The sequence below is a fragment of the Salvelinus fontinalis genome, chromosome 13 (genome assembly GCF_029448725.1).
Source record: "Salvelinus fontinalis isolate EN_2023a chromosome 13, ASM2944872v1, whole genome shotgun sequence".
Classification (NCBI taxonomy): domain Eukaryota; kingdom Metazoa; phylum Chordata; class Actinopteri; order Salmoniformes; family Salmonidae; genus Salvelinus; species Salvelinus fontinalis.
In genome coordinates, this window is record NC_074677.1 from 28,691,548 (window position 1) to 28,717,155 (window position 25,608).

General features: G+C 42.5%; 1 protein-coding gene across 4 annotated transcripts in view; it reads left to right on the forward strand.

The window, feature by feature from the left end:
• Positions 1 to 25,264, forward strand: part of LOC129868358 (homeobox protein cut-like 1) — a 244,473-nt gene extending 219,209 nt beyond the window's left edge. For all 4 annotated transcript variants that reach the window (XM_055942277.1, XM_055942278.1, XM_055942279.1 and 1 more), the window contains 4 exons: positions 2,282 to 2,584; positions 5,716 to 5,904; positions 14,477 to 14,780; positions 14,942 to 25,264. In XM_055942277.1, coding sequence (XP_055798252.1) covers positions 2,282 to 2,584; positions 5,716 to 5,904; positions 14,477 to 14,780; positions 14,942 to 15,398 — 1,253 coding nt within the window. In that variant the 3' untranslated portion in view covers positions 15,399 to 25,264. The remainder of the gene's footprint in view (positions 1 to 2,281; positions 2,585 to 5,715; positions 5,905 to 14,476; positions 14,781 to 14,941) is intronic.
• The last annotated feature ends 344 nt before the right edge of the window (positions 25,265 to 25,608 follow it).

A 25,608-nucleotide genomic window follows, 5' to 3' on the forward strand; every position in this document is an offset into this window, starting at 1 on the left:
TAAAAATAAAAAACTGAAATATGAAATTAACATAAATACTCAGACCCTTGACTCAGTACTTTGTTGAAGCACCTTTGGCAGGGATTACAGCCTTGTCTTCTTGGGTATGACGCTACAAGCTTGGCACACCTGTATTTGGGGAGTTTCTCCCATTCTTCTCTGCAGATCCTCTCAAGCTATGTCAGGTTGTACGGGGAGTGTCGCTGCACAGCTATTTTCAGGTCTCCCCAGAGATATTCGATCAGGTTCAAGTCCGGGCTCTGGCTTGGGCATTCAGAGACTTGCACCGAAGCCACTCCTGCGTTGTCTTGGCTGTGTGCTTAGTGTCGTTGTCCTGTTGGAAGTTGAACCTTCGCCCCAGTCTGAGGTCCTGAGCACTCTGGAGAATGTTTATCAAGGATCTCTCTGTACTTTGCTCCATTGATCATTTAATCAATCCTGACTAGTCTCCCAGTCCCTGCCGCTGAAAAACATCCCCACAGTATGACATGCTTCGGCATAGGGATGGTGCCAGGTTTCCTCCAGATGTGACGCTTGTCATTCAGGCCAAAGATTTCAATCTTGCTTTCATCAGACCAGAGAATCTTGTTTCTCATGGTCTGAGAGTCCTTTAGGTGCATTTTGGCAAGCTCCAAGCGGGCTGTCATGTGCCTTTTACTGAGGAGTGGCTTCCTTCTGGCCACTCTACCATAATATCCTGATTGGTGGAACGCTGCAGAGATGGTTATCCTTCTGGAAGGTTCTCCCATCTCCACAGATGAACTCTGGAGCTCTGTCAGAGGGCCCATCGGGTTCTTGGTCACCTCCCTGACCAAGGCCCTTCTCCCACGATTGCTCAGTATGGCCGGGTGGGAAGCTCTAGGAAGAGTCTTGGTGGGTCCAAATTTCTTCCATTTAAGAATGATGGAGGCCACTGTGTTCTTGGGACTTTTCAATGCTACCGACATTTTTGGTACCCATCCCCAGATCTGTACCTCAAACCAATCCTGTCTCTGGGCTCTACGGACAATTCCTTCAACTTCATGGCTTGGTTTTTGCTCTCACATGCGCTTTCAACTGTGGGGCCTTATATAGACAGGTGTGTGCCTTTCCAAATCATGTCCAATCAATTGAATTTACCACATGTGGACTCCAAGTTGTAGAAACATCTCAAGGATGATCAATGGAAACAGGGTGCACCTGAGCTCAATTTCGAGTCTCATAGCAAAGGGTCTGAATATTTATGTAAATAATGTTTTTTTTTCGAAAAACCTTTTCACTTTGTCATTATGGGCTATTGTGTGTAGATTGAGGAATGTATTTTATTTAATCAATTTTAGAATAAGGCTGTAACGTAACAAAATGTGGAAAAAGTCAAGGGGTTTGAATAATTTCGGAATGCACTGTAGATATAGTTACATGCAGGGGTACACAACATCCTTCCTTTTGGTAGTCACTGGCCTAGAAGTGCCAAGACCAGCGTGTTGGACATCATCAACTTGGCAGTGCTTTGAAATGTGACAAACAAGTCAATTTTAATGTGCAAGTCAGAAGTTTTGTGTTCAAGTTAATTTACTCTTAAAGCGTACTGCTTGAACAGAATCATAAAACACATACAGCCAGCATACTCGCACTCTCAGTCACACACACACACTTATCTGATCTACTGACAGGCGCTTTCCCGTCAATGCAACTCAACGTGCACCTTTCTTACAGATGCGCAGAGAGGAAGAAAATACACGTGTAGTGATTTTCTACTCCTCCGCTCTGCATTCTCTCCCTCTCTGCTCATCTCTGACAGACTGCTGTCTCAGGAGGATACTTTTTTGGCCGTGCAATGGGCCATCACACAGCCATTGGGTAGAGGGTGGGAGGGGGTGCTGGTGGAGATGACAGAATCACAGTGACACTTTAGCGCCAATCATTCTCTCTGTGTGTGCATGCTGGAATGACTGCCTGTTTGATGGAGCATTGGAGCGGAGTACCTGTAGCCCATATAGTTAGCTAGAGACTAGCTGATATAGACAGACAGTGTGGGGGCTAACGCAGTATGGGAGCTAGAGTTGGTGGAAACGCAGTAACAGGGCTCTTGTGAAAGGGTTACTTGTAATCAGAGAATAAACTTAGGTCCAAATTCAATCAATTAAAAGGAAATCTGCACAGCTTGACATGTTTTGATCATGTGGCTTTCCTACAGTGGTTGTGTTGCCATCTCACTTTTAACCATGTCTGTGCAGTGGCTGGTCCATCACATGTCTTTGTCTCTGACCCTTGGTTCTCTCTCTCTCCCCTGTTTCCACAGAGAACACCCCAAAGACCTCAGCCAGCTGCAGCCCAGCACCGGAGTCACCCCTCAGCTCAGCCGAGGAGTCAGTGAAGAGCTTGGGGGAGCAGGTGGGAGGAGAGGGATGTGGGGCTGGAGGAGGGTTGTCCCAGTTCCCCCCCAGAGAGCCCAGTGAGCCCTCTGAGTCCCAGCCCGGCACACCGCTGCCCGTCCCCGGTCACTCAGGTCTCAGCATCCAGGAGATGGTGGCCATGTCCCCGGAGCTGGACACCTACGTCATCACCAAGAAGGTCAAGGAGGTGCTGACTGATAACAACCTCGGTGAGTTGGAGTGGTGGAATATGCCACTCTTTCTTTCAGCAGTCACTTCTACAACTCTGTCTTTTTGCTTTGACCAGCACAATGAAGACACAAACCCAAATCAATATATCCCTTATTCTCCCTGAAGTGTACAACAACAGCTACAACAAACCTCATCCACTACTAATGAGTACTGTAGCACCTGGGTGATGCCATGAGCCATTTTTCACCAGTGACCACACACTGGCAGTAGAGGGGTGAGGAGGAATTGCACATTGGTCCAAAGCTACAGTCAGTGTCCACAAAGCAGCACAATCTCGCAACAAGCATTCTTTCCTCACTGATAATAATTTGTTCCAATTATTTCTAAAAAGCCCTGGCTGAGAGTTGCAACACTTCAAACAATTAATGTTGCGCCGGGTTCGGAGCGTGTCATCATTGTACACATTAGCTCCGCTCCAGAACGGGGATATGCTCTTTACCCCACCAGCGTCACACAGTGCTGCCAAGGCAGAAAGATTTAGCCAGTTTCCATGTTCCACAAGCTGGCAAGCTTGCTCATTAGCCATCCCCTCAGCTAAAATTAACCATCCCAGCTATCAACTCACACAACAAAGGAACAGAGAGCATAGTTTACACACTGTCCTGGGAAGACCCAAAGCTGGAGCTAGCTACTATCACAGCCAGTGTAGCGGCACAATTGGGATGTGGCCCAGCTTTAAGCCTAAGTGTTTCCTGGTTAGCCTCTGAGCCAGTTGGATTTAATGAGTCACTTATCTGTTGATTATGGATAAAGGTAAAATCTTTAGTTGCTACATACATTTTTTTACTCCAATGTTTGTAAACAATGTAAATGTATACAAACCCTGTATAGCCTTGAAACATGGATCAAACTATACTTTTGATATTAATGGGATGGCCAGTCCTTGCTTCCATACCTCTGTCTGGGAATTTGAGAATGGTTACATTTCTCCAGGCCCTTTTACCAAAACAGAGGCAGGCTTTGTTATTGTTTCAACTAAGGAGTCTAGCTTTAATAGTTACAGTTTGGTTGATACATTACCAAAGAAACAGGCTCAAGCAGCATTATGGAGACTTATCCAGTCCTTTCACCTATGGCTGGCCTTAATTCCTTAGGAAAGGAGATGAATAACACACGCAATTTTAGAGTATTGGGACAAAGCCTGGTTGTCATAGGACTGCTCTCTGCATCACGCTCTGAATGCTCAATTAGCCCCACAAAGAAGTGTCTCCCTCCCTCCCATCCTTCCATCCCTGTTCCCTAGACCTGGCCGCAGCTCACTCCCCCCCTCTACTGTGAGGTGGCCAGGACCAGTGATGGATGGTGTCGTTTAGCAGCTCCCTTCAGCCAAACTCACAGAGATCGGGCCAAATCACTTCCATGTCTGTCAGCTACAGTAGCCTTACTGTAGCACTGCACCCTCTTGGCTAGGTTGTTATAAAATACAATGTGTTTTCACTAGCTCTCCTGGATAACTTAAGGTAATACAAATAGTAATATGTTTTGCCTACTAGCCTAGTCTCTCTTCTACCTGATATAGTCCAGGCATATTGGGACAATATTAGGCAAACTGCACTGAGATTGGATGCTCACCAAAACAACTAGCCACTATCCTTAATATCGGCAAGGCAACGAAAAATGAAGTTAGATTCACACTGACACAGATGACGCACACAGCCAAATCAGATTTCTTACAGGACTCAATCAATGTTATTTTGTTTCACACACAGTTTAGGAAATATGGGCACAAAGGATGCCTCTCAATGAACATGTTTACCCCTGCTGATTGCACCTACATCTAATCATTTTCAATGGGACATTCTATTATGTGGTGGTCACAATATATATATTTTCTAAGGTGCTGTGATTTATGCCAATGGAATTGTGTGATATGATTTAGACCCTCATGGTTTATTTAGAATAGATGAACAAGTTCACCCTTGTACTTTACTTTAATACATAGACTGAGATCCACAGGGCTGCTGTGTGCGTCACGGAATCCAATTGAATGCGATAAGAATGCAGTTGGAGCTGTGTGCGTATCTGTAACATTTCCATGTGTAATATAAGTGAGAGAATGTGTGTGTTCAGCGCACAAACAAAGCCCTGTCGGAGTCAGTGAGAGGAGGAAACTGTAAAGCAGCCCTTCCATCTCACACCCAAGAGATATTCTCAGCGGGACTGGCGTCACCTATTCTGTCTCCCAGCCTCCCAGGCCCATGCTGTCTACTCATCCACTTCTCTTTAGAGGAACTGCTCCCCAAATCCCAGCGCCTTTCAGTAGCGCTTCACATCTCAGCCTCTCTCTCTCTCTCCGCTACGCTGTCTGCGTTTGTTCAGCCGCCCGACGTTCAGCTCACCTGCATAAAAAACAGTGTGAGAAGCACAGGGTAGAGCAACACAACCCCCCTCCTTGCTGCCAAAGGCATGTTTGAGGGGTCCCCTGGGACATAGTGGTGGGAAATAGAGCTCCGCAGCGCTCTGCGGGAGAGTTCGCAAGCTTTGAAGCTTTTCAAGAACCTGGGATTCTGCTGTGGTGAATGTTTATGCTGCGAACAGAGAGGGAGACCTTGGTGCTTGTTTTTTATTTATTTATGTGAATCCAGACCTTTTTTTATACCTTTAGAACAACTCAGGCGCTCAAACGCCAGTCAAAGACTATTTAAACTGTTTCTTCTCTGAGTGAAGTCAGCCACAGTTACAGCAGACAAAATGCTGCCAACTTCTGATGGCAAGTTTTCAATGCCGCCCTCCCCCATACCTCGGAAACTTAAAGAATGTGTAACGTTGATGCGTGTTCATGCAAGGAATTCAAGTTTATTCCAACAGCAAGCAAAGTGAAAAAAAGGCTTTTAAATGTTGACAGTAGCTCATGCCCTAATTCTAATCCTTTTGAAATAGATTTTCAGGTACTGTTTAAGTTTAACACTTTTTTTCTTCTGAATATTGCTCTATCCATGCTTCAGCTGACGTGGTTTACAGTTTTAGTTTTTCGTAAAAAATGTGTAACCTTGATTCATATTAACCTACAACATGTCAATCGTACAATGTATTCCTGATTCTACTGGCCTTCTAGTGACTACCTTCTCTATCCCTCTCTGTGTGGATATAACCCCTCCTCTCTCCCCAGGTCAGCGTCTGTTTGGGGAGACCATCTTGGGTCTGACCCAGGGCTCAGTGTCTGACCTGCTGGCGAGGCCCAAGCCCTGGCACAAGCTCAGTCTGAAGGGACGTGAGCCCTTCGTTCGCATGCAGCTCTGGCTTCAGGATCCACGCAACGTGGAGAAACTCATGGACATGAAACGCATGGAGAAGAAAGGTAATCATTCTTTCCTCTCCATCCCTCTTTCCTCCCCTCTCTATTTTTAGTGTTCTTCTTTACCTCCCTCCCTACCTTAACTCTGTAACCAGTTCTAAATCGCCCCCTAGCCTAGCCCTTACGAATCTCAAATGGTTAAAGCCAAAGGACAGTATGGCATTTGCCCCGCCCGCCTTGTGCCCTGACAGGTTAGGCAGAATTTGTGCCTCGTTGTACTTGGATAGGATTTGGTGTTGGGCATTAGTGTGTCCTATGTCCTGTCCTTGTAACTTAGACAGAGACTAGGATAGAAAGAACAGTCTTTGTACACTGATCTAGCTACTGGATAGCTACCTCCATAGGCCATATTTTTACCCACCCAACATCAGTCGTCGTCCCCCCAGGATCGTGCCATGTCCTCAAGGCCACCATGCAACCCTCGTAAACGGAAGTAAAGAATACTGTAAAAGGAGATGGAGCAAGAGAGCAATCTAGCCAACAAGAGAGAGGAAGAGGAATAGTGATTGCTCTTTTTCCTCCTCTAATAGCCCAGATGTGTCCCTGGGCTGCCGAGTCAAACAGCCCATGCCCAGAGCTCCTGGTTAAAAAGAAAAGGGGGAGGAGACGTGTGTGTGTGTGTTTGTGTGTCGGAAGGGCGGGGGGGGGGTGGGGGGGGTATGTGTTTCTCAATGCTGTCGAGATCGATCTGGGTGTGAGACGTCAACGCTCTCATCAGACATGACAGGCCCCAATCTCTCCGGGGTACACTTATTTAAAGTCCAATGCACTCATCAGAGCCCTCTTTTCTGCCCTTCCACCCACTTCCCACACTCTGTAAGCTAAGTGAACATTCTTGGAGTGAATAGGCCTATTTAACACTTCTCCTGGGGTATCATCATTACTGGTCCTTCTTTGGGGCTGGGGCTGACGCTAGGCTACTTATGAGTCAATGCCCAGCCTGCAGGGGTATGTGTGGGTTAGCATAGCATGGAGGCTAACCTCTGGGAGCCTCATCATCAGCCAGCTAACGCTAGGGCCTGGAAGTTATTTTCCCTGCCTCAAGACTAAATCAAATGAAAAGTGTGGTTGTTTTTACGCACGTGTACACGCTTGAAGTAGAAAGCACAGGAGTGAACAGGAGAAAGCTGACGGGCTGTGAGCATCAACGGCGTCATAGCGCGTCAATTTCTCAAGTTTACACGGATCAATGTTGGTAAAATAAGCAGATAAATTGAATAGGTCATTTGTAGAAAAGAGGAATTGTTTTGATCTTCCATATGCTAAGTAGACTAAATATGTAGTTTAAAATGTGTTGGGCTGTAAGCTAAGGTTTATCAGTCAGATAGTCTGCATATTTTAAAACAATTGCAGCCTACCTGTGTTGATTTCGACCATTGGCATATAACCTAGGCAGGCTACGGCTGGGAAACTCGAGGAACTCCGATTTCAAGAGAGAATACTGTTATGTAGACAAACGGGACTAGCTAAATTCTTTATAAACTGCTCGGGTGTACTAGCTACAACTCTCACGTTTGTAAGCTGACATAACTGTTTAGCACAGGTAGGTATGGTGGCTCCCGTAGGACATATCAGGTGAGTCAAAAGAAAAGCACAACAGTAATTCACAAGGGCTACATAACAAATACAGCTGTTTATTATGGATTCTCATGACCATTCAATTGGCATACGCTAAGCAGTGTATGCGAATTGACACTCTTACGCGAAAATTTTGATGCCGTTGATAGCGTCTCTCCGTGTGATTTTGGTGGTCCATATATCATTAAAATATCCAATGTTATTATCTATCAAATAAAAAAGGGGGACAATTCCGGTTTCATGTATTTAGTCTAACTGTGATAGACAGAGAAAACAACTATATTACAGACAAGCCAGAACTGTCCGATCTGAACAGCCATTCAGTGGTCCTGGTAGAATAAAAGCAGAAGAGAACATGAGCAAAATGGAAAAAAGAGACAATAGTATCTGTGAAATACTTAACATAATATAGAAATAAGACGATGATGAGATTGGTAACTACATAATATACTTATATCAACCTAATCTGTATATTTCTTCAGAAGAATGTATTTTCTTCAGGATTGCTCTGTCTTTGACCATGAACTCCTGGCAGGGGAGGTTGAAGTTTGTCTTTACAATAGGCATGGCCTTAATGGTAGGAACAGTGAACCTATTTCTTGCTGCTGTCCATATATCATTCATTTGGGAGAACACTCTCTCGCATTACTTCCAGTTAAGCACATGACAACAGACGCTAATCTAGTCAGGTTAGTGTGTGGGATGTCATTCTCTTTGAAGTGGGTAACCACCGTGCTCCATCTCTGACAAAGCGGTGTCTCAGATGTTTTCCATTCTTCAAGCGATCCCCCCTTTAGGAACTCTTGCAGGCCAGTAACCTTGTCAAACAATGCATCCTCATTGATGGTCACATTGGGGAATTTTTCCTGCAGTGTGGCTGCTGCCTTTTGGATCTCACGCTGAGCTTGTCTCATTTTAAAAATGCAATGTAAATCCTTTAGATTATCTGTGTGCTTTCCCCATGCTTGCAAGTAGTTCACAGCCGTAGTAAAGAATGATTGGGATGTTTTGAGAAAGCTCTCTTTAGACATTGCTACATTTTCCTCTAGCTCTCTCAGAAGTCCTCTGACCAAAACTGGAATGAAGTTGTCATCACTTCTTGCAGTCAATTTTGCCTTAACGTTTCTCAGAATTGCAGCTGACTCCACAGCGCAGCGGTCCTGGCCTTCAAGCATCTTGAACGTGTCACTGAATACGGTCAGGTTTCCATGGACAAACGCCAGCCAAAGTTCAGTCAGTGGATCTTCGAACATTGTTCGCAGGACAACAGAGCATTTGAAGGTGAAAGAAAAAAGAATTAATGGCACATACATTTTCATCACTCTTTCTAGAGCAGGGAGCATGGACAGCCAGTGAACATTGCTGTGTCCTGAAATCTTATGATACTCCTGGCCAACAAACTCACAAAAGCTCTTCAGTCTTTCTACTCTGACGGTGAAAATTTCCAAATATCTTTGTAAGCAGGTACTCAACATCAAGGGGAATCATATCCAAGGCTGTTCTGGCCATGTTATTAATGATGTGGGCAGAACAACTTAAGCCAAACACCTCCCGCTGCAGAGCATTTTTAACTTTGGTATGGACGTTGACCTTCCCGAACCTATTCAGTCCTCCAAAGTTGGTATTTGTGTTGTCGGCAGAGAATGCCATGACTTTGTTTTCCAGGTAAAATTTTGGGATGACCACCAGAACCTCAGCTGCAATTTCCTCTGCTGTTTCTCCTTTCAATTCAACAAAATCAAGCAGTTTTGTTGCCACAGATGCTGCCATCATATCTTACAATATCTGACTACTATTGGGAGAAGCTTTACATGTCCATGATTGGACGCATCAATGGACAGGGACACATATTCAACCTGGTCTAGGTCCTGTGTTACCAAAGTAGTTACCCATGGTGCTAACACGTTACTCGCTATGGTGTCACATTTTGTCCTAGCACATGTAAAATTTGGCTCATAAAGCTTCCGTGTCAGTTGTGCTATGCAGTCCATAGATCTGTAACTATGATTATGTCACATAGTGTGGTATGCAAAGACACCCTCCTGCACAGCTAAATCATATTCTTCTTGGGAAGGCTCTACCTTCTTGAAGAATGTGGTGACAGAGGTCATACCAACACGGGCAATCAGAGAGGCTTTATGCTTTTTTGTCTGTTGATGTTCTACCACTGCCGTTCTTCCCCCGCTGCCAATTGAAAAAGAGGAATTACAAAGGGTGCAGTGAACCATTCTATCGTCTTGACCTGAGCGTATAAATGGAAATTCTCTCATGTTGTCATTAAAATGCTATTTCCGTTTCTTGGAAAGAGCCATTGTACCTCCTGTCTGCTCTTCGTCACTCTTCTTAGTCTCTTAACTTTTTCTTCTCCAATCTTTCTCCTCTTTTCTTCACTCGTCTTCCTCGCTCATCTACACTTTCCTCGCTTCACTATTTTTACTCTCTTCATTTTTCCTTCTCACTCTTCTCCTTCCTCTCCAATCTTTAATAATAAATAGTACACTATTAGATAATATACTTTGGTTAACAAATTCCTATTACTTGCCTCATTTTTGTATTTTATCTCAACATTGTTTGGAATAATAAATTGGCAGGCTCTGTAATCATATCTGTCTACCTTTCCTCCCATCTCCTTCCCTCTTCTTCCTATCCAGTCTTCCTCCTCTCCTTCCTCTCCACTCTCTAACAGAAAACATTATTCTAATGTTATCCATGAAAATTTCTAAATATATTTTCACACTACTTATAATGCCAAACCATTAGAATTGTAATCTACAAATTAATATTCTCATAATTAATTTTGCATTCATTTAATATAATCATATTTTCCAAATAGCCCATCCACTGCATGTTTACATGTGAACGTTTTTTAACCTAGCTACCATGACAGTAACTAGCTAACCTAGCTAGCTAACTTAGTCTACATAGCTAACGTTAGCTAGCATAACCTTATAGAGCAGATCATCTATCTATATAATAAATTGTGACATAACATCACTAGCTAGTATCTCAAACGATTGTAACTTACCTGGCTTGAAAATAAGTTTGTGGTGATGTTGTGGATTCACTTGACACTTGCTAACTTCTGGACGAGTTTTCCACTGCAGTTTTCTCTAAAACTAGCGTGAGCAAGTAGTTAGTAGAAGAAGAAGAGTGAATGAAGCTACTATAGCGAGCAGCCCCCTCTGTTGGCCAAAACAAGCACAACGCGATTGAGATGTCAACTGCTAGGCTCTGCTGCCCGGTCTTTCTTGCCATGTAAAATATTATTTCACTTTGCGATCTGTTTTGAACGCACAGTTAAAAATGGGGATATTTCCGTGGACAGATCCAGCCGGGGACAGGCCACCAAAAACGGGGACTGTTCCCGGAGAATGGGGACGTCTGGTCACCCTATCTGTATATATGAAGACATATGGGTCTTTCTTGAATTGTGGAGGCATTTGCATTCCTTGCCTTTGCAACCATGAAAAACACATGAAAATTACAAATAGTTACCCAATTTTGTTTATATTGAACTGTTTTTTAATGATAAAACATAATGCAAGTCCTTTATACTGCAAAACGTTGTTTATGCGTTGTTTAAAGAACTTAGGATAAGCACGTTACACATCACTATTGGTACAATTGGTTGGGTTAGGGACGGTTTGGCCGGTAGGGATATCCTTGTCTCATCGCGCTCCAGCGACTCCTGTGGCGGGCCGGGCGCAGTGCGCGCTAACCAAGGAGGCCAGGTGCACGGTGTTTCCTCCGACACATTGGTGCGGCTGGCTTCCGGGTTGGAGGCGCGCTGTGTTAAGAAGCAGTGCTGCTTGGTTGGGTTGTGCTTCCGAGGACGCATGGCTTTCGACCTTCGTCTCTCCCGAGCCCGTACGGGAGTTGTAGCGATTGGATACCACGAAAAATTGGGGAGAAAAGGTGAGAAAAAAAAAGAAAAAAAGTAATGATGATTTGAGCGTTTGTGGCCTGCACTTTAGAAAATCGTGTACATTTTTTCTAAAATGTATGGAGGACCAAACCTTACATAATTAAATGAATGAATAAATAAATAAATTAAAAAATAAATGCACACATAAATAAATATGCATACAAAAATATAAATAAATGCACACATATAGATTAATACATGAATTAATGAAAACACACATAAATAGATAAATCATTATTTAAGTTATTAATCCCACTTTCATTTATTTTATACATTTATTTTATTTCTTCAGAGGCAACCAGGGTTTTGGTTATAATGTCCTGGTACTTGGTAAAGTTCATGATGCCAATGCCGTTTATCAAACTCCAGGTGGTGCTATGTCAGATAACATGAAAATATAACTCTTTGACCACGCACACCAGTGATGGGTTTGGCGTTGGAAAAACAGAAGCATATGTGTTAGGGCTGGGCGGTATGGCCTAAAAATATTTGTTATCAAATTTTGTGTATGATGATATATTGATAAAAAATAAAAACGTTTTCCCTAAGTAAGCTTTGTTTTACAATTAAAGGCCATATACACTGCATTTCAAATGGTCAGCAATAATTTAATGAATTCAGGTCTTGTGAAATTATACCTAGGCCAAATATAAGCCTTCCACCAGACCCACTAATAATTTAAGTATATTATCAAAATAGTTTAACCTGCTTTTTTTGCAATCACTGATCTGTCTTTCAAGTATGTATATGAAAATTCATTTTTTTGTTAGAAATTGACCCCAAACCATGAACCCGAACCTAATAATGACTAACTACTTCTGTCAGTCTCCAACTGTTTAAACTGTCCACTTTGTTCAGATGTTGAAATCAAGTGGCCTACCTTATTTTTCAGAATGAGAGCGAGTTGCCAATTCCTTATGTCATTGTGTTTTATGATGATTGCACATTTATAAAACACAGACTAAACAGCTAGTATAACAGTCTTTGGCTAAAATGCTGCTAGCAGTACTTGGTACCGCAATGCTGCGCTCAACAAACTCAGCATTCATTCTCCAGAATCAGTGGTCATTGATACTCCTGTTTTAGTAGTGTCTGCTCTGTGCACCATTTGAGTAGTTGAGACATTAAAAGGGTATCATTAGAAAGGTTAACTTCTCCTATATTACAGTGAAATAACGTCTCAATGTGTTTCGGTGTCCATATGACCCATTCTGTTGGACCAAACCCTCAAATGCAAATAGTGAGTGGAAACCGCTTGTCAGAGAGGAAGGAGTGATCTCTCACCTTTGTTGTTGTGAGGGGGAGGGGCTTGGTGTGTGTGTGTGTGTGTGTGTGTGTGTGTGTGTGTGTGTGTGTGTGTGTGAACCATAGAGGAAGAGGCGAAGCACTAAAAACTGTCCAAAATAAGCCCAATGCGTTTCTATGGGCTTATTTTGGACCTAAGCTTGTTGCCTGCCTGCCCGCCTTTGGAACAACGTCTCCCATTGTTAGGGCGGAGACGTGCATTATGTCATTATATACATTATAACGTGTCATTATATGCAGTTCTCTGGTGTAAACAGGAAGGTGCATATAGCACAGAAGGAGCGAAGGACACGAAACCAAAAAGACAACGTGAGATCAAGCGGACATAAACGGTCATAAAAAAATGTAAAAAGACATTTGTAATATTGCACAGAAACATACCTTCAAATGAATTTGATATATCTCCCAGCCCTAACCTACAGTAAAATATGGTGGTGGATCTTTGATGTTATGGGGCTAATTTGCTTCCACTGGTCCTGGGGCCCTTGTTAAGGTCAACGGCATCATGAACTTTACCCAGTACCAGGAAATTTTAGCCAAAAACCTGCTTGCCTCTGCAAGGAGGCTAACACTTGGCTACAAGTGGATCTTCCAGCAAGACAATAACCCCAAGCACTAATCAAAATCCACAAATAAATAGTTAATTTACCACAAAATCAACATTTTGCAATGGCCATTTCAGTTTCCAGACATGAACCCCATTGAAAACCTGTGGTTTGAATTGAAGAGGGCAGTCCATAAGCGCAGACAAAGTATATCAAGGATCTGGAAAGATTCTGTATAGAGAAATGGTCTAATATCCTTCCCAATGTGTTCTCCAATCTCATAAAACAGTTTAGGAAAAAAGTATTGAAAACAGGGATGCCAATCATTTTTACCCCTATATTTATTTCGTTGTTAAACAAAATCTCTTTCTCTGAGAAATTGTATTCATATAAAATAATTTAATTTCAACAAAAAAAATTGAAGCATACAATATAGATCAGTATTTGTACTATTTTTTTAAATACTTTTTTCCCTCATTTTTCAAGGGTGCCAATAATTATGGACCTGACTGTATGTAGAGAAACATTTATGAATTCTGGTCAGCATTTTTGTATTTCCTTGCTCATTTATGTGTATTTATTTATTAATGTATTAATTTAATTGTAAATATAGCAGGGTTGGTCCTTCATACAAATGCCACATAATTCAAGAATGACCCATATAATAAAACTATTTTTGAAACTATTTCTATTTTTGGTCCATAATGTGACTTGTGTGACTTTCGTGTCACACATGCCATGTAAACGTGTTTAAACATATCAAGTATGGAAAAAAGGTGGGTTGTTAGAGGTGCAGGTTCTATGGTAACCTTGCCACCCATGTTGTCTTGTGAGTGAATTAGCGTCTCCTGAGTATTTATGTGGTAATACTGCCCCCTGGTGGTAATATATGCATTTGATTTTTGTGTTTCTTGTATTAGTGTATTTAGCTATGGCATCTGCCTGTGAGCCTTATAAAAGATCACATCCACATGTGTTGTATGTTGAAATGGAATGCTGTTATATTTCAATTGCTGTGGACAGATAAAGTTTCAGTGTCATGTTGCTTGTATGAATTTAAAGCAGAATTAAAGGTGACATCTTTTCATTTGTCAGGCCTGTGTGCAGCCCTGTCAGGCAAGTCTACATGGCATCCTCATGATTTAGTTAACCCTTCCTTCTCTTTATAGAGGGATCACACACTTTTAACCCTTTCCCCTCCCGTCTCTCCTCTCCCTGCCAGCCTACATGAAGCGGCGCCACAGCTCGGTGAGCGAGAGCCAGACTGCGGACAGTGGGGGCTTGTCGGGGGGAGACTTCAGCCAGGGGGGCAGCCCCCAGCACGGCCTCGGCCACCACCTGCACCAGCAACAGCCCCCCCAGCAGCACCTGAAGAAGGCTCGTGTGGTGCTGGCCCCCGAGGAGAAGGAGGCCCTGAAGAGGGCCTATCAGCAGAAGCCCTACCCCTCGCCCAAGACCATCGAGGAGCTGGCGTCACAGCTTAACCTCAAGACCAGCACCGTCATCAACTGGTTCCACAACTATAGGTGGGTGGAGAGGAACTGGGAGAAGGCTGGGAATGGATGCAGACCTGGGTCCAAATAGTTTTTTGTCACTCTTGCTTTTTTCTGTGTTGACGTGAGAGACTCCCAGCTGTGTGTCTGTGTCTGACTGAGGGTTGTTGTGGTTCTTTCTCTCAAACCTCCAGGTCTCGTATCCGACGGGAGCTGTTCATTGAGGAAATCCAGCGAGGTGAGGGCGGTGAGGGTGTCTCCCCGTCCACCGGAGCGGGCAAGGCCAGCGAGGGTGACAGCTGCGACGGCACCGAGTCGGACGGCACGGTGGAGGGCACACGCCCCGGCCACGAGCACCACCCAGCCTCGGAGGGCGAGTGGGGGTCCGACCACAGGGACGAGGGAACCACCTTGGCCACTGGCAGCACCGCCGCCGGTACCAGCGGCCACCACAAGGGCGGTGCCCTGAACAGCCTGTTCAGCTTCCCCGAGATCAGCCATGTTTCCTCTGTGTCCGTGGCTGCTACCGCCGCTGCCCACAACCCCCGCGACAACAACCTGCGCAAGAAAAAAGCCGCCAACCTCAATAATATCATCCACCGTCTGGAGAAGGCCGCAAGTAAAGACGAGCCCCATGAGTGGGAGTTCTAATACGGTCCCCCCTGCTCACGCTACCGGCGAAAGTTCCTATTTTTCTAGAGCCCTAACTGCACAGTCCCAAGGCCAAGCCTGGAGCAGTACTGCCAGAGAAGAACTGGTGTCTTTTACGAGTTTTCATATCAAAGAGGGTTTAGAGATTTTTTGGAGACGCGAAACGACAGCAACAACCTGGTTTTGTTTGTAGATAAAGCACTTAACAGCCCTGCTGGCCACAGGGCCCTAACACCACCGGCCAAAGGTGCGAAAGAGACAAAAAACTTGTGCTACTCACAAAGGAGCTTCACTCCACAGGACGAAACTGTCACGAGAAGCAATTCTTTGTTTTATTTGTGTGTGTGTGTGTGTGTTTCCCTTTGAAGAATTTATTCGCCACCTCAGTTTTTCTAACCTTTTTCGCGCAGTGAATTCTCACAACATCTAGCGGACTAAATGTTACAATGTTTTCTCTTTTCTCTGTTTTCTAAGAGGTTCCTCCTAGTAACTCCATTGCAGCTGTTTGGTATCTGTAAGGATCGTTAAACGGAAAGCCAAGCATTTAAAACATTTGTGTCTGCAGGAGAGAAGGACCATGAAGTGATCCTTTCCCAAGCAACCTTCTTCTCTGTGCCCCAAAAGTTGCCATGTAATGGCTTTGGAACTCTTAATATGCTATGGACTCAATTGAGAAAGGAATCAACATTTTTATATAATTATTTTTCTCCTCTGAGAAAGAAAAAAAAGTATTTAGCAATTTGGTTGCCACTAAGAGATTGCACAGTCGGTCGACTCTAAACAATGCTAGTTTCGATTCCTAAATACTTGGGAAGGATAAAATGATAAGTGAACATACGATTTATCAGTTGTTGAAGGGAATGATGAAAAAAGATTCACTTTAATTCACAATTTTTCAACGTACAACATAAAATGCAACAGGAAAAAGGAAAAATCTGAAAACATCTTGTGGTAGCTGACTTTTAGTGTTTTTTCTCGTGAGTGATCTAGAAACTCTTTGATAAGTAGTGCACATTTCTTTCATAGCTTTAACTGACTTTCGGGGACGCCATTTTGGTGGCACCGGGAGCGTTTGTTTAATACACTCAATTTTAGGCCAAAATCAGGTTTGAGAATGAAGAAAACAAACAAAAAAAAGAATTACATGTATAAACGTTAATGGAGAAAAAAAATATTTCAGTCTAGATATTTTTTAAAACAAAAAGTTACGAACCTGCTTTTTAACCACAAAATCCACACTATTGCGACCTCAGAACCAGGGCGGGCAGTGGAGCCGATGGCCGCTGTACTTCACAGGCTGGCCCTAGGATGGGGAGGCTTGCGTTTCAATGGGTGAAAAAGCCAGGAGATGCACAGCTCACTTTACTGTATATTCCAAGCTTCAGGCTCTTTTGCTCTCAACTCTTTACCTATGGTTGTATGTATATATGTACATTGTCAAAACAAAAGACAGAAAAAGAAAGACAAGAAACCCCCGTTCCTGTTGCATATGGTGCGCTGAGTCGGTGGAAGAGATTGACTCTCCTCTGCTAGTGTGTTCCCATACCGACGAGCTACAGGACTGATCTAGTCATGGTCGACCTGTCATACGTCCCTCCTTTAAACCCCTCTGAGAAATATACTCCACAGTCTGTCATATTGGTTTGCTCAGAGGTCAAGAGGTCAAATGTACCAGTACTTAGTAGAGATATTTTGAGGTACATTTTTACTTATAACCAATACCAAAAGTTCTATCCAAAGTACTGTTGATGTGACATCCCCCATCCAATTTGGTCGTCTCTGTTTCAAAGTCGAGCTGATTCTTCCACCAGTCTTAATGCGCTCTCTTCCTTATATGAACAGTTTTATGATCAATTCAGGACTGTTATGTAGCATCTCCATTCTCCACTGGTCTCAACAAGTCCTCTTACCTTCAGCTGAAACTCTTGGCTTGCCTCGTGAATATATCTCAGAGGTTAAGATCACTTGACACGGGTCAATGGAAGAAACAAAGACATTCATTTTATACTCAACCCTCAACCCATCCTCCCTCTCCCAGACATGGTAGAACAGTAGAAACCCCCTCGCACACATCGATCACAACCTTCTCCCTCCTCTTCCGTTCCTCCTATGCCACATGCTCACAGTGCCTGCCCGCCCACTGCCTCTCCCTCTGTGTTTGAGTGTGTGAGAGCACACGTACGTGTACACAAGTAGACGTGCGCTTGTGTGATGTTGTATGCACGTACTGTAGGAAAGGGGTGTAAGGGTGTGAGGGAGGACTAGCTGCCCTGCTCTGCCATTCACACCCCTAAGTGTGTATGGCTCTGTGCGTGTTTTATACGTCTTTGATTTGTACATGCCTGCACACATAGAGTGCACAACTGCCACCCTTTCTTTCTTCTAAGCTGTTTTCCAAGTTATCGCTTACGGCATAGCAGACTCACAAATACAGTAGGTCTCCTTTATTGCCATATATTAACGACTCACAGTAGATCACTTCAACAAAGTTTTTTTTGTTAAAACATTTTTGTTCTACTTATTTATAGGGGCTGTATTTTACATTTTAATGTCTTATTTGATTTTTGTTTTACATTATTATTATTGTTATTATCGTGTGGGGTCAAGGGGTCATGTAAAAAAAAAAAAAAACGTTTTTAGACTGATAGACTGCCGGCAGTATTGGGTTATACGTACGAGATGTAGTTGTCATACATGTATATTAGTGAAATTTGAATATGTTTTGACAGTGTCATTTATATGGTTTGAACTCAATTGAGAGATCAACCCGATGATGTCATCGATAGCATTATGGTGCATTCACCTTTCGTGATGTGTCTATGCAGTTTTCTTTTCTTCTTTTTAACTTGTATGTATTTTCCATGAAGATAGATCACCTCAGCAAGCATAATTGAAATCAGGTTGACTCATTCTATTTTGTACATTTTCCGTGAATCACTGAACCCAGCACAGGACAGAAGTTGTGGTGGGGGTCGAGAACCAATAGCATCTGAATGTCTGGAACTGCTGTCATTTGGCATCACCTCTGAATCTGGCATTTTATTTTTGAAATGTTCCAGCTTTATTTGGGATGAATAAACTGAGGTACTGATAGGATCGCTATATATGGGCTTAGATCTAGCAAGAGAGTGTGACTGGCATTTTCTGTTTATTGGACCGGGAGGTTTCCTGTCTCTACAAACTAACCAACATGTGGCTCTGCACAAGGCTAGGGATCAGAAAACTGGAGTGAACTATAAACTGTGATGCACTTGCTGAAATCTAAAACGTTTGTGAAGCTCTTAGTACTACGTACACAGACTATTCAGAAGATGTTTATTTCCGCAGTTATTATTTGCTAAATATAGGTTTAGTTCCTTAAAACAAAAACTTATCAAATGACATTTTTATACATAACAATAACACAAACAGGTGTGTAAAGCACAAGCACTACTGACCAACAACCTCTTAAAAAGGGCGGAAGGGGGCCTCCCGGGTGGCGCAGTGGTCTAGGGCACTGCATCGCAGTGCTAACTGCGCCACCAGAGTCTCTGGGTTCGCGCCCAGGCTCTGTCGCAGCCGGCCGCGACCGGGAGGTCCGTGGGGCGACGCACAATTGGCATAGCGTCGTCCGGGGTAGGGAGGGTTTGGCCGGTAGGGATATCCTTGTCTCATCGCGCTCCAGCGACTCCTGTGGCGGGCCGGGCGCAGTGCGCGCCAGCCAAGGGGGCCAGGTACACGGTGTTTCCTCCGACACATTGGTGCGGCTGGCTTCCGGGTTGGAGGCGCGCTGTGTTAAGAAGCAGAATGGCTGGTTGGGTTGTGCTTCGGAGGACGCATGGCTTTCGACCTTCGTCTCTCCCGAGCCCGTACGGGAGTTGTAGCGATGAGACAAGGTAGTAATTACTAGCTATTGGATACCACGAAAATTGGGGAGAAAAATGGGATAAAAAAAAAAAAAAAAAAAAAAAGGGCAGAAAGCAATTAAACTGTCACAATTTACCTTAAAAGTTGAATAGCATGCTGTTAAAAATGTTCTATCCTATTCTGACTTTACAGTAAGCTTACTCTTTAAAGACATCACATATCAACAAAGAAAGAGATTATTGTCAACTTTTCAAATTGTGCACATTTAGAGCACAATACATTGGACTTAATATATGGCTGTCTGATCCTTGCGTCATAACCTGGCTCTATAGAGTGGGTCCTGAATGCCTACTGCTCAGCTGCCCCTCCTACAGCAAAGCTGGTGGTGATTAGATCACCTCTGGAGGGCAGTGAAGTTAGCACACTGTTCAGAAGCCCTGCGTCCTGGCTGGTTCCAAACTACGCTCCCTCAAGTGCCACACTGCCAGTCTGGCCAATCACAGCAGTCCCTATCAGTTGGTCGCACTTTTCAACTGAACTTCGAATTAAAGCACAAGTACTGCGACAAGTTTAAAATAATTGTCTTTCCATTTAATGGCTGCAAGTAAAGCTTAAATTGATCATACCCAAAAACATTACCTTTCAAAAAGGAGTTTATGTTTTAGCACTATTAAAGAGACATCTTAGCTTAGCACTTACCGTCTGCGAGTCTTTTCCTCCGGACTATTTTAAGTTCATAGGAGTGTCTTTGCCTTAAAGTGACCAAAGTGTTGATATTGTTTTAAGGATTGCTCATAAGTTAATGCAGTAAGCTGGCCCAGTCTCTTAGTCTGAAGTCTTGCGCCCATCCCATCGTCATTCTCATGAGACTTTTCATCACTGATCTCCAAGTCTTGTGCAGGCACCACATGGAAACAAGCAATAATTTTGATTTGTCTCCCACATGCTGTGTCCTCAACACAGCTGTTGATGTCTGTAGCAAAGTTGTTTTGTCTGGAAATGCTCCACTGCTGTTGAATAAAAGGGGTCCAGTTCTGTGACTGTCTTCAGTCCTGGGCTGGCTCCTCCAGAGGTGATGCCAATACAGACTTTTAGGCCACAGATCTGTAGGAGGTACACATTCAAAAGTCCATATGCAGATAGTCGGTATGGCCCTCATTAACAATGATGCAGGCTTGAGTGTCTGGTAGAGGCACTAGTGAAAGGGATTTCATCAACAGTATGTGAGTCTCCCAGAGGGATTTCAGTTTGATATTATTACTAACATGTCAAGTTGTGCTATCATGATGTCAACTGGTCCCAGCTAATACCCTGTCAGTACAGGCGACAATAGCGATAGCTGACAGGCAGTGCTCTTTGACTTGGAGTTACATTTCTGTGGATTTGTTTTTATTTTTCTATTTCTCATTTGATGCTAATGCAAGATTTGAACACGAGTTCTCTCACTTTTTCTCCCCAAATCATGTTCTGCTGTCAGCCATTTTGGAACATTGCATGTAGTTTTGCCCTTTGGCACAGAGGGAAAGGTTTTTGATCATTAACTTGTATTTGATTTTATCCCTATTAATTCATAGATCAATGTGTTTTGGATTATTTTTTTATCGTAATCATTTAAAGGGGGGTTGTGCACTCTGAGCTAATGGAAGTCATTCTGGTTGTAGTAGAAACCAAAGTGGTGGAATTAGTTTTTAACTTTTCCCGATTTTCAAACCGTCTGAACGTCATTGCTTCTTGTTAACGTGTACCACACCTCTTTTTCCTCACGCTATAGGTTAGGTTCACATGACATTGCTTTGTCAGACTCTCCTTCTTCAACAAGGGATTGCACCCTTAGTATTCAAGGACACAATTCTCCTTGAGGCCACAGTCATGGAAATAATGCTGACTAGAACGGCACAGAACATAGACAAGGACAGATATCACACACCAATACATGAGCAATACAATTGAAAGAGGACCAAATCAGGCTTGACTACCTTTCTGAGTTATTGTCTAGCACATGTTCATATAGACGTCATAAAGAACAGGCAATGTTTATCAGTCGCAGTTAATACAGTGTTTATGTTGTAGTGTCCAAGAACTAGAGGTCGGTCCTCTTTTCTCTGCTCCTATTCATGTGTATACTTCTGCAATAGACAGGGAAAGGTTTTCTTAAAGTGTTGGTTAGATTTGTAGACACAGAGTTGTCTGTAGCTTTCTGAATGAACGGGTAAGATTCTGAGTATCATGAAGAATTAGGGGACTGGATTTCACAGTGGAACCCTGGAGGAAGCACCCAAAGCTACACTGGTTTATACAAAGGGCATTTTGCATGTGTTTGTTCAGTTTCTTTGTGCTACAGTTCCCTTCTGTGTTATCATGTTCTTTTTCTGTTAAGAAAAACATAGGTTGTTACATTGTTGCAGAAACCATATGATGATTTTGGATAAATTTCAGGAATTTGCCCTTTGCAAATATTTTTCTATAGAACTAAAGTAGATTGCTATCAATATTATATACACTGTCATATAAAGTTGTACAGATATATATCCTTATAGCAAGTTGTTAAGAATTACTATGGGTTTGTTTTTTGTTATTACTGTCAAAGTATTGGTAGTTCTCTCTCTGTAGGGTTGATGTGTCCATAGCTTAGTTTTTTCCCCCATGTCAGGACTACGAAAACCTCACACTGTATGATCGACTTCAAGGATCGTTGCATACGTATTAGCGTTAGTCAGCGCTAATCTCATGGTGTTTGTGTATCATGGATTCACATTTCTCATGACCCTCCAATTATTTCATGACCTCATGTTATTTGTGAGACAAACGTTAACCCAGTAAACATGAAGACCAATGCCTTGATTCTCAGTGAAGCATACATTACAGAACCATGTCATTGCACATCACTAGCCCCAATCTATACTTGTTTTTATTCATAGTATATACACTCCTTAGGCTTTGTTAGATTCTCCTTATTCAATGTCAACAGACACTGGTAGTGACAAAAGGTTTTTGACAATGTTTGCTAAAAGTGTGATGAAATCTGGAATTATTTGCTTTTGATTTGCCTTCCGTTTTAAGATGAGATTTGATTTGAACATTAATGCATTTATTTTTTGCTCTCATCTTTTTGCTTGTGTTAACTCTCAGAACTCAGCCAGGGACAGTAGTCTTGTGATTGTGAGAAGAGTCAGAAGTCGCCATGTTAATAGAGTTGTGATGCCAGTGACATTGGAAATGGAGACTAAAATAGTGGTCAACAATGGCGGCATTAATAATGTCATATTCAATCTGAATTTGGATTATCTAAGTGTGGTCACACATTACTTTATGCATTACTGATTAACTGCTGATTGACATTTTGCATCCATCACTCAGTGGTGGTTGGCATATAAGTTACGATGAAAAACTAAATAATAAATGTTGACATCGATTAACGGTTGGTTGTGTTACAGTAGTTTTGGGCCTTTGTCGGCCAACTCCAAATGGACAACTAATTTTTTAGAGTGACATCCAATATTGTGTTTTTTGGAAGCTGTGTTTTTAGAGCTTTAGTGAAGGAAGCATGATAGAACTACATCACCCACAGTCCTTTGCTGCTACCTTGTTTGCTTTCTATTCATATGAGAGGATGTTGTGGTGGCGGAGTCACATACTTGTATAAGCTGAGTGTCTATGGAGTCCCCTCCCTCAGTTCAGCTCAATGTCTCCATACTCACATTGACATGCTCCCAAGGCCTCAATTGACTGTATGAATTTGTAACTGGACAAATACCTGCTAAACTGCTGAAGTCATCAAATTTGTTTGTGTCCAGTTCACCTTTGTTTGGCCATGTGCTATATCTAAGTCTAAGATCGTTGTTTTCATGTTGTCGTATAATCCGATTCTCATTGACTAAAGCCTTGTTCACATTGGAAGTTGACTCAAATCACATTTTTTTGCATATCCGATTCGAATGTGGTCTTTTTCCTGCAGTCTCAACAGCCAAAAAGTACATGGAATCAAATATTTCAATCCACATTTCAAACCACCTTTGAAGTCTGATACAAATATGATTCCTGGCCATGCAACTTGTGTCTGAACAGTCAAATCTGATTTATTCGCCCTCAAATGGTTTTTAAGACTGTTATTTGGCATTTCTTGTTGCTTGCTAGCTACTCTGTTTCCAGTTTGACAAGAACATGTGGTAGCAAAATAGCTTGTTCATTGTTAGTGAATGTGCTAGAAAGCTAAACAGCTACCTAGCTAAGTGACTAAAAGTTGGATCATCTTATCCTTTAAGGCTTTATAAGTGTTCTTACACAATGATTTTGAACATTCAAAGCAACTTGAAGGTTGTCACCTTAGCTTGCTACATTACTTCTGAGTGATAGGCAGCAGGAGCACCGCCACCAATCAGCCTACACCACGTTGCATGCCCGTCATTACTAGCGTAGCCATGTCAGCAAATGACTGCTGTCTGAATACACATTTCCAATTTGGTCACTTGTAACTTGCTGTTTGGACAGTCAGTATTCCAAAATGGATTTGAAAAACAAAACTGATTTGAGCTTTAAGGCCTGCAGTCTGAACAAGGCTTAATTGTGTTAAGAACAAAGCTAGCTATACTCGCCAATGGTTTTGGCTCCTCCCCTTTACTATTACCCTACCAGGTTTATAAGCAACCTTCCTTAGAGGTCTATTTTTCAGCTGATGATTTTGAAACTAGGACACTACTTTTATCAAGCATGGAAAGAAGTCTGAGTGTATGTGTTGGGTGTTGGATGGTGTCAATTTGGCCGACTCTCAACCTTCAAAGTGCCAGAGGTCTCCAAATTTCTGCTGTTTGGTCAGGCAGCCATCTCACTATCAGTTTATCTACTGCAATGTCAAGTTGCTGTCTCAGTAGACTTTCAATTCCGTGTATATACTATCTGATTACATATAGGTCACGTTGTTGGTCAAATGTCATTCAATTACAGAACTTGAGAATGCCTGTTTCAATAGACACTGTAGATTTTCTGAAATAATTGAGACTAACATGTTTTAGTCTGTTTGTTTGCTTTTGCTTTGTAAATGGGTGAAAGAAGATCAAGATTTTATACCAAATATTGTTTGATTCTTTTTCCACTGCTAAGGAGACCTTTCAGTACCTTGAATGAAAGGTTTCTTGCTTAGCTCTTGTTTTGGCAAATGTGAGTGTTATAGGAGATGTACAGATATCGCTTCCATAGAAATTGATTTGTGCAATTTAATTTCTTATGAAGGTTATGTGATTTGTTTTTTAAACCAAACTTCACATTGAAGTTAGTTACCATAATGTTACAAAACAAAAAAAATCCCTTCAACCAAAAAAAGTGTAATTCTCAACAAAGAGTTGGTACTTCCAACTGAAGAGTTTCAGCGCAATTCACTTTTCCTCCAACACTTCACTTATGAATTATAGCTTGACGTGGGGCAAAACATTTTGGCATTCATATGACATGGCGTGTGTGTGTGTGGAGTGTTGAGCGGCTCCTATGCAGTTAAGGGAGGCAGTTTCCTTATTCCTTTTAGTTTGTGTCCACTCTTTTTTTACTGACTGCTTTTGAAGTGAGGAACCCTCGCACCATCTCTGCTGGTCTAATTGTGTCTCTCAAAGCTCAGGTGGAAACTACTTTTAGCAGAGTCCTTGTGTCACTGTCACCGGCAAAAACAGTGCTCCCCCCTTCATCTTCAGTCCAGAGAGAGGTGTAGTTAGTTTCTGTCGGCTGATTTCTGTTTCTATGAAGCGATTCTAGGCCTCATGATCGGCAATGAAAGGTTGACTCCACCTTCACAGGAAAAAAATTAACTTCTTCCAGTTTCAGTTTGTTCTCTCGTTCGGTTCCTTTTTATTTGGTCATTTAAGTCATGTAGTCTGTTCCCAGCACTGTAAGACAGTCCCTATACAATATGGAGAAGCAATATCACTGTATGAAACTCACAATGTATTATTGTTATTATTATTGTTATTATTATTATTATTCACTAGCACCCTAGGTGTGATAATTGAAGTAAATATCTTTTATACAAACACAAAGTTGGGTGGTGTCTTTTTTTGCATGTTATTAAAAGTTATAAACATTTGCAATGTATGTAATGTCATGTGAGGGGTTTGACTGAAGTGGCCTAAGGTGTTTCCTAATTGTCTACTTGGCATCTTCGCAGTCCTAAAAACACCACAGATTTACACCCTAGAAACTACATTCTCAATACAACTGACCGTTACCTCAGCCTATTACAGAGCACATGTTACAGAGTACTGTATGTTGCCCATAGGTCACTAATGGTGCATATTCCTTCAATTGTAACTAAAACACCTGATTTCCAATAACATACGGTTTCCTAGGAAGTAATATCTGTGATGTGCTTAATGAGCCTTGG